Raw genomic sequence first — 16,369 nt, 5'->3', positions numbered from 1 at the left:
TTATTTCCCTCTATTTTACCTCTCAACAGATGGAATTAATTAGCATTTATTTTAAGGGTCTATGATTTACACTGTGGAATTTGAGTTTCTCTTTTATTTCAGGGATACCAGGAGACCAAAGGGTGCAATAGAAAGTACTCTGCAAGTTATGTAGAAACAGTAACACCCATATTATGCCTGATCCCCCAGACCTCTTAAGCCTAAGTCAATAAATGTAATGATTAACTTACTCGCTTTTTACAAGTCAGAGAAGTAGATCATTATTTCATGTTCTTAACTAAAAAAATATAAAGGTTACTTTGAGAAACTTCATAAGCTGATCTTAAAATAATAATTAGTGCTTAAAATGATTTTGATGTGATGAGCCCTGAAACCTTAGTACAATTAATGTACACATGGCCTTTGTAATAAGTTGTATACCTGATCATAAAGCAAAAACACTGATGGATCAGTTAAAGGAATTAGTGTTGGGGGGGGAGGGAAGATGGTGATAAAGTAATTAGTATCACAAGTTCAACAAAGATTTAAAACTATGGTACATGGCAGTAATAGATTTTGAACACAGTTAATGAGCATATTCATTGCATTCATCTTTAATTAAGTGGAAAAAATACTGGTCCTTTAAATGGAGATAATAAACATGCAAGTCAGTCTTGCACAAACATGCAACACGAGAATTTCTTGCCTGCTGTCTTAACTAGGGAACTGGGAATCATTATAAAGATTAGCTTTACTGAAAAAAAAATCCAGAAAAAGCTTCAGTAGAAAATATTTATTAGGTAATGATTTTCACCTTAAATACTGCTTGGGATATTTGGTAGAGTATGTGCGCATGTTTTTTAAAATATGAGTATTTGCTGTCGTCAGAGGTAGGACTGTTTGTACCCTTGAAAAGGATTCAACGTTATTTACCAATTTAGATTTACATGAGGTGCATTTAGTGTATGGCTACACATAGAAGAGAACATAAAAAAATCAGAAACCTTGAAGCTTTCTCAGAGGTGTGTTACTCTTGTGGCTAGAATACAAGCTGTGGTTTCAAAGTCAAACAATGCCTGGGAAAGCCGTGGGGATGAACCCCCAAGTGCTGGCTCTGCTTTACCCGCCACGCTCGCGCCTCCACAGCCCACCCGGCTGTGCTGCTGCAGGGGCTTGGGGGGTTCAAGCTGCAACAGGGGAAATCCCGCTGAAACCCCTGGTGTTTATGCTGTCGGTGGGCAGCTGGGGAACTGGCGTGAAACAGGTTAAAGCACTGAAACCAGCCTTACCTTCTAGAGCAGTGGCTTTCAGTGTTTTTGTGATTTGGGAAACATTTCCAGTGGAAGTGAGGACCGTTGTGTGGTGTATGGAAGCTAATTGAAGATAATTGACTGGCATTTCTTACCGAGCCTTCACAGGTCCCCAGGGATACCCAGACCACAGTTTAAAAGAAATGTGAAACTAAATCAACCTTGTTTCACTCTCTCAAAGCTCCCAACCCACATCTCTCTAGTCAGTATTCCCAAAATACCAGGTTCTTTCTGACATGTCTTTGCTCAACAAATGTCTCATTGGGATATGCATAAACTAAAAAACGTGAGTCCAAGTGTCCCTGGGCCACTTTAACCTTCAGGAGCTTATTTACCACTGGTATTACAAGAGGGGAAGCCTTCTGTACCACCAAGACCCTGAGCTTTCACCGGTGACACGCAGCATACTGCTGGTGATGTCGCAGTACAAATTACTGCGCCACGCTCAGGCAATTTTAGTGGTTTTTTCTCTGACTTTGTTCTGCCCTATCCGATATGTTGTAATTGCTTTCCATAAAAGGAGCAAACAAAACCATACTCATGGGTCTTTTAAGAATGCTAACTCCACTTTTTTTTTTTTTTTTTAACCTCACTGCATGATTTTATTACGTATTTAAGCCAGTAGCAACTTTGAAGCTAAGTTTAAAATAGCTGACTTTGGTAGCATACTTTTAGCATTACAAAAAAAAAAGAAAAAATTGTAAACTGCAGAGACAGTTTATGGATTAAAGTAAGAAGTTTATATAAATTTTATCAGTAAATAAACATTTGATTTTTCTTTTCTGCTCAGGTACGACTTTGTAGAAATTGAAGAGCCTAGTGATGGCACTGTTTTAGGGCGCTGGTGTGGTTCCAGTAGTGTGCCAAGCAGACAAATCTCCAAAGGAAACCAGATCAGAATAAGATTTGTGTCTGATGAATATTTTCCTTCTGAACCTGGATTCTGCATCCATTATACACTTCTTATGCCAGTAAGTAACATGTTTCAGATTGGAACATTTCAGGAAAACAAAGTCTTTGAAGTGGTAGCTCAAAAGAATCTTATAATAGCTTAGGATTAATTACTGTTTATTTCTTAATAATAATAATAATGAGCAATCTGCCTTCCAGAATTGTACATTTTGTTTCTGTTTTTTTAACTAACTGAGTGTTCTTGTGGTTCTTCTTGGATGGCTTGGGACTGGGAAGTTGTGGGTTCAGTTGTTTGTGTGGAAACTTCAATAAAATGTTTGCATTCCTGATACAGTACTATGAAAAAATTTTTTTCTGGCTTTGAGAAGAAAAATCAGTGTAAGAATCGGCTGTGTAAATGTTGAAAGAGCATTGGGAAGTTGCAAAAAAATTGAAGAAATTAATGTTTTCATTAGTCAGCTGACATACAGAGACAAGTGATTATACCTAGTTCAAAACCAGAAAAGTTCTTATGCTTCTGGGTTGTTTTATTGTAGTGACAAAGCAGACAATGCATAATACTCATTTTCCACTGTATTTTCCCTGGAAGCTGTACTTTAGACTTCTCTTGAATGTGACTTAATGCTTGCAAATTGCAGGTATTAAACAATAGACATTGTCTAAAATGTGACTGTTTTCATTGTCAACAGATTTCTTTTACGTTTTTCACTAAGTGAAAGATCTGTGATAGCAAAACAATGTTTATAGATTTTATTTTATTTTTTTAAGGACGAGATAATGTTCTGAAACATTAGAGTGGAGCAGAACAGGGATTGACTTGTTTTAGAATAGGTATTCCATATTTAAAGAGAGTAAGGAGCATTTTTGTGAAAATTCCTCATAATTCACTTTGTGAATCTCCAAAGTAGACTTGTGGTCTGTGGTATTTGGTTGGTGGAAAATATCTGCAAGCTCAATAAAAAATTGATCAAAAGAATCCATTTTGTAACCCCACCAACATGCGCTTCACTGGAGACGCGTTCGGCTTGCTCATTGCTTTTGCCATTTTTGCCTTCTCTCCCCATCCGCACAACTTCAGTTACTGTGAAGAAGCCAAGAACAATTTCACACATCTTTTCAACAACACATGATCTTCTGCTTAACATATTTAGCATGCTGATGGCGATGTCAGCGTAATAGTGTGTGTCTGTACATATATATATATGTACATTCTGTTGTTTTCCTGTAAGTATTTTTAAATATTTAGGCCTGACTAAGAACTCTTCCTGAAGTGAATAAATGTTTGATCTGCATCTATGACTCTTACGAGTTAGACCCTTTTGGTAGTAGAATAGTATGACTCGATAATGATGAATCTTGAAATTAAATAAAATGTCAATCAGTCTCCAAAACAACTTGAAATATGGCCACGTTTAAACTTTTATACACTCAAGGGCGGAATGTAATAAGTATGTTTACTTTCAGAAAATGGTAAAAGAAAATCCCTATTTGCATGCTGATGCCAAATTTCATTGTTGCAGCTCTAGTATTACATCCTACCTGCTACCTATCGTACTTATGCATGATCCAGTTTCTTTGGAATGGATTAAACAAGGGCACCTAAAAAACCAGAGTGTATGTATAATTATCTTTATGCCATGTGGTATAAATGGACTGAGTTTATTCCTTGACATTTGATGGGGGAGATGGTTACAATATAAATTATCAACACTTGCAAAACAATTCTTTAATCCTTGATATTTTTACATCACTTATTCAATAGACAAAACCAGAGCTGACATCTTAGGATGCATTTTTAGTCCCCCATTTTTCTCCACTAAGATTGTATAGCATAAGAAGTAAACATACAAATTGTTATAGAAACCAAGCATGTTCTCTCTCACATATGTAACAGGCAAAGCAGATGCCTTTGTCATTAAGAATTCAGAACTAGCCTCAGAATGTGCAGTATAACAACTGCTTATTGGTTTTGTGAGTATTAATTTCCAAATGTCTGTTTAAAAGGGCTGTGTGATCTTTTTCATCAAAAATTACCTTTGAATAAGCCATGCAAAATACAATTTCAGACTGCAGGTTGTAAATGAAATCTATATTGCTGGGTATCAGGATTAGGCCTGCTTCTTCTACCTAAAGCAGTTGAAAACTGATGCCAAAAAAATGTGGTTTTCTTTAAAACTATGTGATCACATCCAACATTTCAAAAGAAACAAATTTACAGCTCCCCAACCTCCACACAAAAAGGTGTCAGCTATAGAAAATAGCGTAAATTTTAAATAATTCTTGCAAAAATATGATTGATTCACTTAGTGATTCACTTCAATGAATTGGTCCTAAACAGTTAAATATTTTTTTTCCTCATTTTTTTGACAAGAGGGGGAGGGGGAGATGGCTGGTATACTAGCAATGAGAGATTGTCTGGGGAGAAATGAAGCAAAACTGAAATAAAACAGCGCAAGATTGTTTCTGTATTTGGGGGCCACACACAGAGAGCGCCACCGGACACATTTTCAGGTCTTTTAAAGAGCAAGAGAAATGGCTTTGTCTAAATCTGCTTTAATTTATCGTGTATATATATAAAATTTACTTTGTATATGAGATTTCAAACCAACCTTTCACATGATGAATAAGTATGGGGAGAATGGCTATTGATCTGATTACTTTATTTCTAAGATTTAGTCACTCGAAAGGATTCACAGCAGTTCCAATGTCAATAGATGCCACATTATTTTCTAGAAAGGTTTATCATGGGATTATAAGGCACCTCATAAAAGCAGCACATGTACTGTGTAAAAGCAGAGTGCTCCCCAAGAAAAAACATGAAGCTTTTCTTCAGATTGTAGCCAATTACAGTTTAATAATTTGGATTTCTTCCATTTTAAATTGCGTACCCTGGGTGCATCTAGTACTTTTTATAATTCTGCTGTAACTCAATTTCCCTTTCCTCTGTTCTGTAGTTGCAAGTTAATTTTGCCTGGAATACTGTAAAGTGGAAGGAAGTGATGAAAAAGCTTATTCATACTAAGAAATGTAGTTTGTCTTATTTCAAAATTATTATGCTAATTTCAGCCCAGATTTCTTGGTCACTCTTTTCATGCTCTGCCCTGTCACTTAGTCTGTGCTTACTGGTGAGCTGCTTTTATTTGCTAGGGGCTGCTTAGCGGTTGTTCTGCATTTTGATGGTTCAGCTATGCATTTATTAAATGTCATGGGGTTTGGCAGCACTATACCACTGAAATCCTCCTAGAACTTTATGGCAAAACCCATCCATATTTCATTTCTTTCCACGGCCTTCTTACCTGCCCCCGGTTACAGCTCTAATCCACATAATAGCACCATGCAACTGAGGGAAACATTATAAACTCTATTAATACATATTTGGGCCTCAGTCTTCATAGTGACTTGTTTAGTTTAAACTATGTCAGTTACAAGTTTGGCAGAGAAAACTTGATGTAATAAAGTCCATTGTTACTTGGGGAGTGGGTGAATGGGATACTTGATGCCTGAGGTGCCATTAAGGAATGCATGACTGATTGCCAAAGTAGTTATTAATTATTCAGGGCACTCAGAACAAAGCAGCTCCAGTTAAAGTTGAAGCTGGGGGTGACTGTATTCCCCTTCTTTTTTTGGCATATGGTAGCATGTCTTTTGTCGCCAAAGATCTTTGCAAAGAGCAGACTTAACCCTCTTCTATGCAAGTGAAGATGAAGAGGAAAATCCAAGTTTAAAGACTGACCCAGCTTCAAAGGGACTTGGCAGGTGGTCTGTAAATTCGGTGCGGTACCTGTGTGGCTACCTGGACTTCAGTCATAGAGAGGTGGGTTTTTTTTCTTTTGATGCAGAGATGCTGTTAGTAGTTCTCTTGCTCTTAATGGTAATGAAGATTAAATTTAATACGGATAATCTGTTTAGAGCTGTCTAATAATTGTTCCTTTATTGCATCCAAATTGACTGAGCTTTGCTCTTTTAGACTTAGCTTTTTGACTTAGCTTTGCTCTGTTTGTGGAACCTTGTAAACTGAGCTTGTTTAATGAAAAAGACAAATAAAATCTAAAGAGTGCATATACTAATAGAACAGAAAAAGGAAAGCTCTTACCTAGCACTCCATTCCTTTCAAAAATCCACAGATATCACAGGTATCAGGTGTGTGTCTTGCATGTCAGTACCAAAGCTCGAGGAGGGCTTATCTTTGGCTGCAATAACTGGAAGTCCATCCAGAAACAACATAAAGGACATTATTGATCTCCTAAACAAAGGTTTTTCTACAGTCTTGAATTATTCAAAAGATTTTTGGAAATTACACGATTTCAGGGTTGTTTAAGCCAAGGTGGTATGAAGCAGCAGGAGAGTGTGTATCAATGTTACGTAGCGCTTTGCAATGCTCCATGGAGTGAAAAAGGGCTGTGAAAATCCTTCATATGGTGGGAAGGACTCTTCAACAAAATCTTTGTGTTCAGAGTTTTCACTGATGAGGTGTAGTGAAACCTAAGCCCAGATAAATCAACAAACTCCTGAAGATGTTCCAGCATGCAGATTCAATCATTCAATTTCTTTGTGTGTGGCAAAAATTCATTGTAAATCAGAGAGGTTTGGGGGCTAATTCTTTCCCTGGAGATTTCTTTTTGCATTAAATTTGTTTGAGATCTAAAGACAAATTTTTTTGACATTTCTTAAATGAAATGTTAAAGATCACCACAGAGTACATAGATAAGAAGGACATGCTTCAGATTAATGAAAAGACTACAAAAAGTACAAAACTGAGGGTGGCTGTTATCCATGGGACTACAATGAGAGGGAGGAAAAAACCACCCTAGCAAGCAGAGAGAACATCTGAAGGGTATTTTCTAATCAAATCATAACATCTTGTTTTCCCATGACAATATTTCATTCTGTCACGTGGACATTTAAAAAAAAATAAAATTTTGTGTATGTGAAGCAAAGGGTTAGAAATTAATGTAGCAAAACTGTTATAGCAAAACTGTGGGGCAGCACACATGTCTGTGACAGTGTGTCCTTGACCTGCACAACCTGAGATGTCAGTGTGGATTTTCTGACACTCAAAAAGGAAGAGAGACATTGTGAACCTACTTGGTTGTCATTTAGCTCTTAAAAGGAATGACTATGCGTATATGACAGCAAGTTTTTTACTCTGAAGGACTACGTTCCTTTCTGTCTGGCTAAAATGCGAATGTAGTTTCTCATGTAGTATATATAAATTATTTTGTATTTTTCTGTGATGCTAGTTTTACAGTGGCTCAGGCTGAAAAGAATCAGAAATCATTTCACTGGTTATTTGTAGGACAAAGTAAGGACAAAGTAATTTTGTTTTCTTGGACAAACGTTTTATTTTATTTTTTTAAAGATTTGTTGTATACTTAAAGAAGATATAATTTTTTTTATTTTGGAAGTTTATTGTATATCCCACCCAGTTTCAGTGTGGCAAAAAGTATAAAAAATTCAGCTGATATTGTTTCTAAATAAGTAACAATAATTTCAAAATTAAATACGAGTATGTTACCACACCTCAAATGTCATGCTTTGCTTTTTTTCTATTAAAAGAAATCAGTATAATTTTTTCCTGAAAGCTTCAGGAGTGTTCAATAAGTAACATAACTGATTCTGGTTATGGAGCATTCATATAAGTCTTACAATTGTATTTTTGAAAGACAGTATTGAGGGGAAATCAAAACAAGTGAGGTGGAGAAGAGCCGGTGAAAAGTGCTGTCTTTTTAGTTTTCAAAATAGCATTATGTGCAAGTTAAATCCCTCTGGCAACCTGTTTCAAGCAGAAATTATTGCCATAAACAGGAGATGGGGTACTGCAACTGTCAAGAAGAAGCAGGCTTTTTGCTCCTTTCCCAAATTATGTCTTTGGTCACGTATGAGCCCTCTCCTCCCACTTGAAAGCAGACAGAAGGATGATTCAGTGCAATGTTTTACTTCTTTAAATGCCCTAAAAAGTGAAGAGGTTTAGAAAACATATCCAGAAGGTGTTTCAAATACATGAGACCATATTTTTTTCTTTAATTTCTTTAAGTTTCTAAAGGTTTTACTAAGTTTTCATTTAGTAATAAATGTTTATACTGTCAGGGATTCTTTTATTATTTGTAAACTTTATTAGTGTGTCTCATAGCATCTCCATTGGAAGTTTGTATATGCATATTTGTTTAATTTGAAAATGAGTGTTGCTTTCACATGGTCTATCATTTACTTTATTGTATTGCTCTGCAACAAATCTTGCATGTATGTTTTAATGTTGTGTGCTCAGTTTTTTCAAAAAGTCTACAACAGAAGTTAAACATAGGAACAAGAGTAGTTTTTTTTCTTGTCTTGAAAAATTTCAAAAGTCTGGAATATCATGACTCTGGGAGTGGTCTCGCTGGTGTATGTGGTATCTTAAATAAGATTATTTCTGTTTGTGAACAATCTGAAAGAACAATATTTTTCCAACTAATGAGAAAGTAAAACATATATATATATATATATATATATATACACGTGCGTACAAATCCAGGAAAGACAGTAATGAGGAAAATCCATATTAAAGATGCAAGGAAGAGAATACATGCTACATGGGGAAGATGGGCTGGGGTGAATTACCACCCTTGTGGATTACCATGTCAGTGACCTTTGGTGTTGTTTTTGTCATTCAGCTTGATTTAATAGGCATTGATGTTGACACCTGCTAATAATCAGGGAACACGTCATTAAGGAAAATAACTTTCAGCCATATGATATTTTAATACTGTGGTCCTGAGCATATTCTGGGAGTCTCCATGAGAACGTATCCCTTATATTAAAGTACAGTTGAATATTGAAACTCAAGATTTAAAAATAAGTATATGTCATTTACTGCATTCTGACATCAGAGTTTGAAGGACATTTCAGATTGGTTTTTTTTGTTTAATGAAATGGACCATTATACTAACTGATAAAGTTTTTTTCAAGTAGTATTTGAGTCTTTCGGTTGGGTTTTTTTGCATTAAGTTCCCTCAGGAAGGACTGAATTATGTCTAATCAGAGCAAATACACAGAGGAAATTAACAGAAGAATAATACTGCCACTCTAGCAACTATAAATATTAGCCTGAAATATATTATTCTCTACTTGTACCAACTTTCCTTTAACTGATCTTCAAAAGGATTCTCTTTTCTCAAAATCTCAGTTCTAAAACAGTTCTTTACAAACCAATGAGGATTAGATCAAGCTGGTTAGTCTTTATCAGTCAGTAGGAATGCATTAAAGCACTTAAGATGTGTTATGTATACTGGCACGGGAATTTGAAAATTTTATTACTCAGCAGAGTTAGCAGCAATGACGAGTTTCTAAGCCTTTCCAGTTGCCTTCCCTGTTTCCCATATATCGGCCTGCCTTGAATCAAACCAAAGGTTGTCTAGCCCAGGAGCGTGCAACCAGGGGTGGACATAAAGGGGTGGCAGGGAGCAGTAGGAGGAGGGCAAGCAGATGAGATTCTTCACCCCTCCAGTACTCCCCCACCGACCAGCTATTTTCTGCAGAAGAGACGGATTCCCTGAGCCTGTGTGCTTTGTCTATTTAGTAATCTGTAACAGATGTTCCTTGCAAATAATTGTCTGTGTACCTCTTGAAACCGGGTAAACTTCATGCCTTCACAATGTCCTTTGCTAAAATCAGATTGCATAGGCACCTCATAGAAAAGAAACTTCAAACAGCTCCTTTACTTGAGAGGGATATGTACATATATTAAAAACGTGTCACTCTTAAACTGTATACTTACTGATCCTGCATAGTGGGAGTTGTTGGATGCTACCTCAACATAAATATGCCACATTGATGTCCAAATGTTCCTTTAGTCTTTTACAATAATTCTGTAGTCATGGTTCCAATTTATTTGTTCAATCTGTTTGATTGTATCTATTCTAGAGTGCAGTGTATCAATTAATTATGTGTGGGTTTGTGTATGTTTGGTTTTACTCATTTAAACCTTTCCTAAATGTTATCTAAGTTACTTCTTACTTAATATGTTTGGTTAAAAAAAAACCCAAACCACCTCCCAACCCCCCAAAAAAACAAATACAAAACCCCAAACCAAAACAAAAAACGTAGACAAAAACCCCCACCACCTTTCTGTTCTCCTAGGTCCCTTTAGTTCTGCTGGGCTTTCGTTTTGGTTTGGTTTGGGGTTTGGTTGGTGTGTGTTTGTTTGTTTTGGGGGTTTGGTGTTTTTTTGTGGTTTTTTTTTTGGCTACCTATATTTTTTATGTTTTAAGTATTACATAATTGTCTAGTTGACTATCCCTTTTCCAATTTCCAGGATCAACATGTTATTCACAGCTTTTTGAGAAAGCACGCTGATGGCTTCTCTACAAATTCCAAAGCAAAGTGACTCTGTCCCATTCTCAAAGTAATCCCCTGTGTAACTGGCACAGTCCTAGATTTTTTGTGCTTTCAAATACTGAGGCGTTGTGTCTGACATGCTAGTGGAAAAAAGGTAAGCAAATGTACATTTGATACTAGGTTTCAGGCAGCACCGTAATTTTCAGTGATGCTATTGTCGCTGCATTCATGTTGTGTCCCTATCAATTATTAATCTGTCAGTCATGGTGCAGTCCTATCCATTGCCTTACTCCAACAAAACAGGCAGGAACTAATTAGTGGTGTGTCCTCCGCTAATTTTTCATACCATAAGGCTGGTAGGAAGAGATAAAACAGGGATGAAAGGAAAGAATTTGGGACAGAACAGAGTTACTCAGTGTGACTTCTCTACTTTTTTCCATATGGTCCAGATCTGAAAGGCTCTTAAAAACAGCAGAATTGTGTGGGGAAAAAATGCAATAATGGGTGCAGCTCTAGACATTTGAGATCAATGAGATGACTGACTGCACAGTCTAACTCCACAGTCTGGTAGAAGCACCTCTTTAAACTCAGGAAAAAAATTCTTGACAGAGTAATAACAATATATAGTAGCTTCAGGGTAAGAGTTTGCTTGTGGAGAGATTAATGTGGGGTATTGGTAGTGGTGTTCAGAGAAATCCTTTTGTTTCTAAAGAGGGATAGATAATAAGCACTATGGGAATACCAAAATTTGCACCTGTCTTGTCTTTGCAGTACCTGGCCTCTGGTGTTACAGATGGGGATTATGAGCTGTCATTTGTTAGCTGCTCATAAGCACTCAAAACTTTTTTAAATTATGATGATGAAAGGTTTGGCTGAAGGAGCCATGATTTTTGTTGAAAACATTTCGGGGTTTTTTTCCTTGGGAAAGTCTAGATAATCACAAAGCTGTTGCATCTGTTCTTTCAATTATTTCTGACTAGGGTGGTGGAGAAGGAATTCAGGAGGGCTGCTTCCACGTTCGCTCCTGGTACCTGCTGTATGCTGTTGAAGAGCTGTAATTGTTTAAAAAACAAAATTAAATAAACAAAACCTTGCATGTGAAAATGGAGGGCAATTTGTTTGGCAAAAGACATTTCCAAAGACTGGAAGCTCAGGCTGCTTGAGGAGTCATTTCATTCTGCTTTTGAGCTGGGCAATAAATCATAGGAAGAAAAATAATAAGAATCATTTATGAGGAGAAAAAAAAAATGCTGGGCTTCAAATTGAAGGGAATGATTTAGTGCATGAAAAGACCAGGTTCAAAGGCACTTGGAAAGTGGAGGTGTGAAAACAGATGGCACAGCCTTTGGAAGAAATTTTGCATGTAATCCTACAGACATTGTGAAGTTGGTCGTTCTGAATAACCTTCCCTTTCAGCTGCAAAAGGATTCCTTGGGTGAACTCCATAATAACTCTACCCTGACACCACATACCACAGTTCTCGGGTCTCATCTGAGTCGGTCTGTTAGGTGGTTAGGGGAATTTCAGTGCAGGGGTGTAGACAGCAAAAGCAATGTGATGCTTTATTCTCCAGTATGTAGCCCTGGTGTCTTTTGATAGCACGTAGATAAGAGTTTCTTAGTAGACATCTCTTTTTCTAAATGTTCTCCTAACAGTGTGACAAATACCCTTTAAGCAGCATGACTGTCTTTAACAAGACAGATGCTGTGCTAAGGTAATTTTGTTGGAAATCAATATCATCATGGTTTTATTAATAGTTGGCGTAGTCAATACAATTTCTTAAATTTGAATTCTCAAATGTTTTATTTTCAGTATTTTACTTATTGTGCCTGCATGTGAATGTAAAAAGGTTACTATTTTTGAAACTTCAAAACATCTAAATTCTAAAATGGTTTTGTAGACAAGTTTTACTAACTCCGTGCAACTGACCTTGAACTTCCCTGCTGGCTGACGTGACCAAAATGATCGGGTAGCCAAGGAGAGTAAGATAACTGAGTTGAGCCACATTATCAAAGTCACTCGGTCATCATCTGTATTTCTTGGGGGAAAGGGCCAAATGCCAAATCCATAGCAGGATAATTAGCCACATACATGTAGGCTTTTAATATGTAAGCTGTTAATAGGGTTGCCCTTGCTTATCTTCTGAAAATCACTCTGATCTTCTGAACTCTTTTGATTTGTGTGTGCGTATTTGTCTTCGGGCTTTTCAATGTGAGGTGTTCTGGGTAGTCAAAAGTTAATAATAAAATACTTCCCATTCTTGAGTCATCTGTGTAATGCCTTTTTGGCTTCAAATTCTTGTCTTTTGGTCAAACTAAATCCTGTCATTGATCCCTTCTTGTTTGCGCTCTGTCAATATATATAACTTTAAATACTGTGTTTACTTTTTTAAATTGCCTTTCTGCTTAAGAAAGTCATAGGCACCTTTCATGTAGAGAAAAACCCTTGGGATTAGGTGCCTAAAATAGCAGTACATCTTTTGACGCAACATAAATGTAGAATTAAGGTTCATATGAGTGCTTTGAAACTGCTAGTATAAAATACTTCCGAGGACAGCACAGCTTTTCACCAAAAAAAAAAATAAATAAAAAATCAAAGATAGATAGTCAAGTCAACAGCACAAAGACAAATGAAAAATTGGCAGAGGGTTTTTCAATTATGTACCCAATAATCATTAAGAATAAAAAAATTGAGTTACTTTTACAGCTAGGTATTTAGATGGATGAAAGGCAATATAAAATTTGGAAGCAATTTACAACTTCGCTAACACATTATATCTAAAAATATTGGAATTTATGGACAAACCTGCACATCTTTGACGTGATAGAGGTGATCGGTGTGACTGCCCAATATTTTGCAGATGTGAGACACAAGTGAATCTGAACCTTGTGCAAAGCCCTCTGCACAGAGGCAAAGCACAAGGGCAGGTCTTTGGGCAACTGTCAACCCCACAGCAGCCTTGTGCTGTGCCATAGTAAGCCCAGCTGTTCTGATGATGTACTGCAGAGCAGCACTATATTCCTAATTAATTTAAGGCCTAAGAATACCTTTGAGGTGACGTCCTGACAGAAGAGCAAAGTAAAATCAGCTGTTACTTTTGCAAGCTCCTAGAAGGTATCTCCATGTAGGATTTATTTAAATATATTTTCTTAGAATTAAGACTAAACAGAAGAAGAGAAATTAACAACTAATATTTGTATGTAACAGTGCTAGTAAATAGGAGGATTTGCAGACTTTCATTTAGATAATAAGTATATTTACCGGGACTGTTGTGATCATTTTCTGAGGCTGTGGTTGCTGTCCATTGTTTTAAGTAGGCACCCATTACATTTAGTCATGTATTGCCTCCTTTTCTATGAACTGTGTATCTCTTACTAGTGCGTCTAATATATTTTTAAAACTGTGTTGGGAAGGTGTTTCATTAAATTGGAAAATAGACTTGCCATACTGTTAAAGAAGGAAAAAAAAATCGTAACGTTTCCATGATAAGGTTTGATATTTCATTTTCTAAAAATGCTAACAGATTATAGTGGAATTTGGAGAATCAATAAATTAAAAGCTGCCCAGTGTGAACGGAACTGACTTTTCTCTGCAGTCTGTTTAAAAAGTTAATGACAATTTAAAGAACAATTCTGTGAGCTTAAAGAGCATCATTAAGCAAGCCATACAAAGTTATACTTCACAAAGCTAGTGCTATACAAAAATGCCAGTGGATAATTTATAGATAGGAGCTTGCCTAAATTTTGTGGTTAATACTTGGAAGAGTGGCAAGATACTAAGGTGATGTCATCGTAAAAATCCGAAACCAGAGGAAAATAATTTCAACCACACAGTTTTAAGAAAATGTTACTTTCCATTCTTCATTTTCCTTTAAATATAATTCCCTAATAAAGTAGGCGATTATGCGTGCTTACAAAAGACTTCACACCGTCCTCTCTTTTTAATTAAATACTTGCAAAAAGTAATCTCCTGATCAAGCAGTTAGAGAATCCCTAAAGAGAACCAGGAAGAAACACATCTTGCACTGGGCACAGCAGGCGAACTGCTCCATGTGGATATTTCATATACATTTTTTATGTCATGTACAGTGTTCTGCCTCCAGTGACAGTCTGCCACAGCCGTGGCTTCCCTGCAGGAAGGCACTTGGACCTTTCACTGGTATTTTCTGCTGCAGGACAAGGGTGCAAGCTCTTTTTTTTTCTTTTTTGTCCTGTATTGAGGTTTACAGGAGAAAGAGAAAAGAAGTCAGGTTACCTGAGGGGGGGTAACTGGCAGTAGATATAGTGCCAAATTGTCGTGGTTGGATCATTCTGTTTACAAATGGTATTACTGTGTGGTTTTGTCAGGAGAATAATTGTATTTCAAAGTTATTCTAACTGCATCAACTTTGATTTATTATTGCATGCAATTTTAGTGTTCATTATTTCTACTCCTATAATGATAAGCACACTATTGAAATTGCAATAGTAGATAATCTTATACTTTCCAATGTATAGGCTTTTGAAATCTTCAGGCGTTTTGATTCTAGTTCTTTTTCGGTCATACAGGTAATGTCACTGGTGACAGATTTTTAGACAAGCAGTTTCCGTTGCCTTCAACAGGAAATATTAGGTATTGAAGTCTGAAAAACAATAACCACATCATCAAAATGAAGTTTAAATAGTTTATTATTTTTTTAAAATATATTGATAAATTAATTAGCAAATAATTGCTTCTCTATATGCATTTATTACGCTAAGAATACTGTTCTGCCCGTTGAGATCGTATTTCACAGTTGCTACCTATTCCTGTAATTTCCTAGTTGTGAATTATATATACACATGGACCAGTTTCAGCAATGAAGTAAAGATTGCCTGGAAGAATTTAACTTTGATCGTAATTGGGTTAAAAGCGGTATTGATGTTATCATTCTGAGATCATAATCAGTGTTATCTCAAAAAATTGGTTTAATTTTCTGTAGGAGAAGTGGAATAGTGGGAGAGAAAAAGAAAAGGTGTCAAAATTTTAGTTACTTATTAAAACATCCTAGTTTCTCAGAATTCTCTTACAACATGTAATACTTCCTAAGGTAACCCATATCTAATACTAATATATCATTTGAGGAGAGACTCTAACCTTAATTGTCAAATAGCAAAATGTCCTCTTCTGACTTTTTGACTGGAATATAAACTTACAAAGGGAATTTTTACTCATCTAAATTCAGTCCAATTATATTAAGTTTATGGTGACGTACCTGAAGCAGTTTGTCTCCCCTCCCATTCCACAAGTGCTCACGCATCCCAGTTTGTTCATTCAAACACTCCTCTTTGTCCAGTGGGATTGCACAGGTAATCTGAAAAATGCAAAGCAGCTTCAAATTAAATGGTAAATAGCGGAAGAAGGCTAAGAACATGATAAACTATCTTCTTGGCAATTAGGTATCTTAAACGTATAATTGTTCACAAACCCAGAAAAGATTTTCCCCAAACACTAGATTGACTCTATCTTCAGCAAAACATGGCAGTCATCACATCACACAGGCATTCACCCAACTTGTTTGACATTGCTTTGTAAGTGTAATTTATGCTGTACATCTCAACTACATTTCATTTCTGGTGTTGAGAAACTTCAGAATGGGTTTCTATTCTTATTTAAGCAAACAGTCATCTCATGGGGCTTCAGTGAGTGTTCTTGACCAGTGTTTCCTTGCAAAGTTGCTTTTTCCCCTTACTTCTTTTTTCCACTCTTCTGCAGCAGTTTGTAATGTCTGTCCCCCATGCCCAGGAAAAAAAAACAAACCTAAGATATGTAATCGGTGATCGATGCTTGTAAATAATGCCTTTTTAATATCATCTTAATTTATCTTTTTATTTTGC

General features: G+C 36.3%; 1 protein-coding gene across 1 annotated transcript in view; it reads left to right on the top strand.

Moving 5' to 3' along the window:
* The window catches only part of PDGFC (platelet derived growth factor C), a 136,263-nt gene that overhangs the window by 95,861 nt on the left and 24,033 nt on the right, over positions 1-16,369 (top strand). The window contains exon 3 of the mRNA XM_055700802.1: positions 2,080-2,260. Coding sequence (XP_055556777.1) covers positions 2,080-2,260 — 181 coding nt within the window. The remainder of the gene's footprint in view (positions 1-2,079; positions 2,261-16,369) is intronic.

Source organism: Falco cherrug, chromosome 1, assembly GCF_023634085.1.
Source record: "Falco cherrug isolate bFalChe1 chromosome 1, bFalChe1.pri, whole genome shotgun sequence".
Lineage (NCBI taxonomy): Eukaryota > Metazoa > Chordata > Aves > Falconiformes > Falconidae > Falco > Falco cherrug.
Note: the sequence above shows the minus strand (reverse complement) of the source record. Positions and strands in the feature narration are given on the sequence as shown.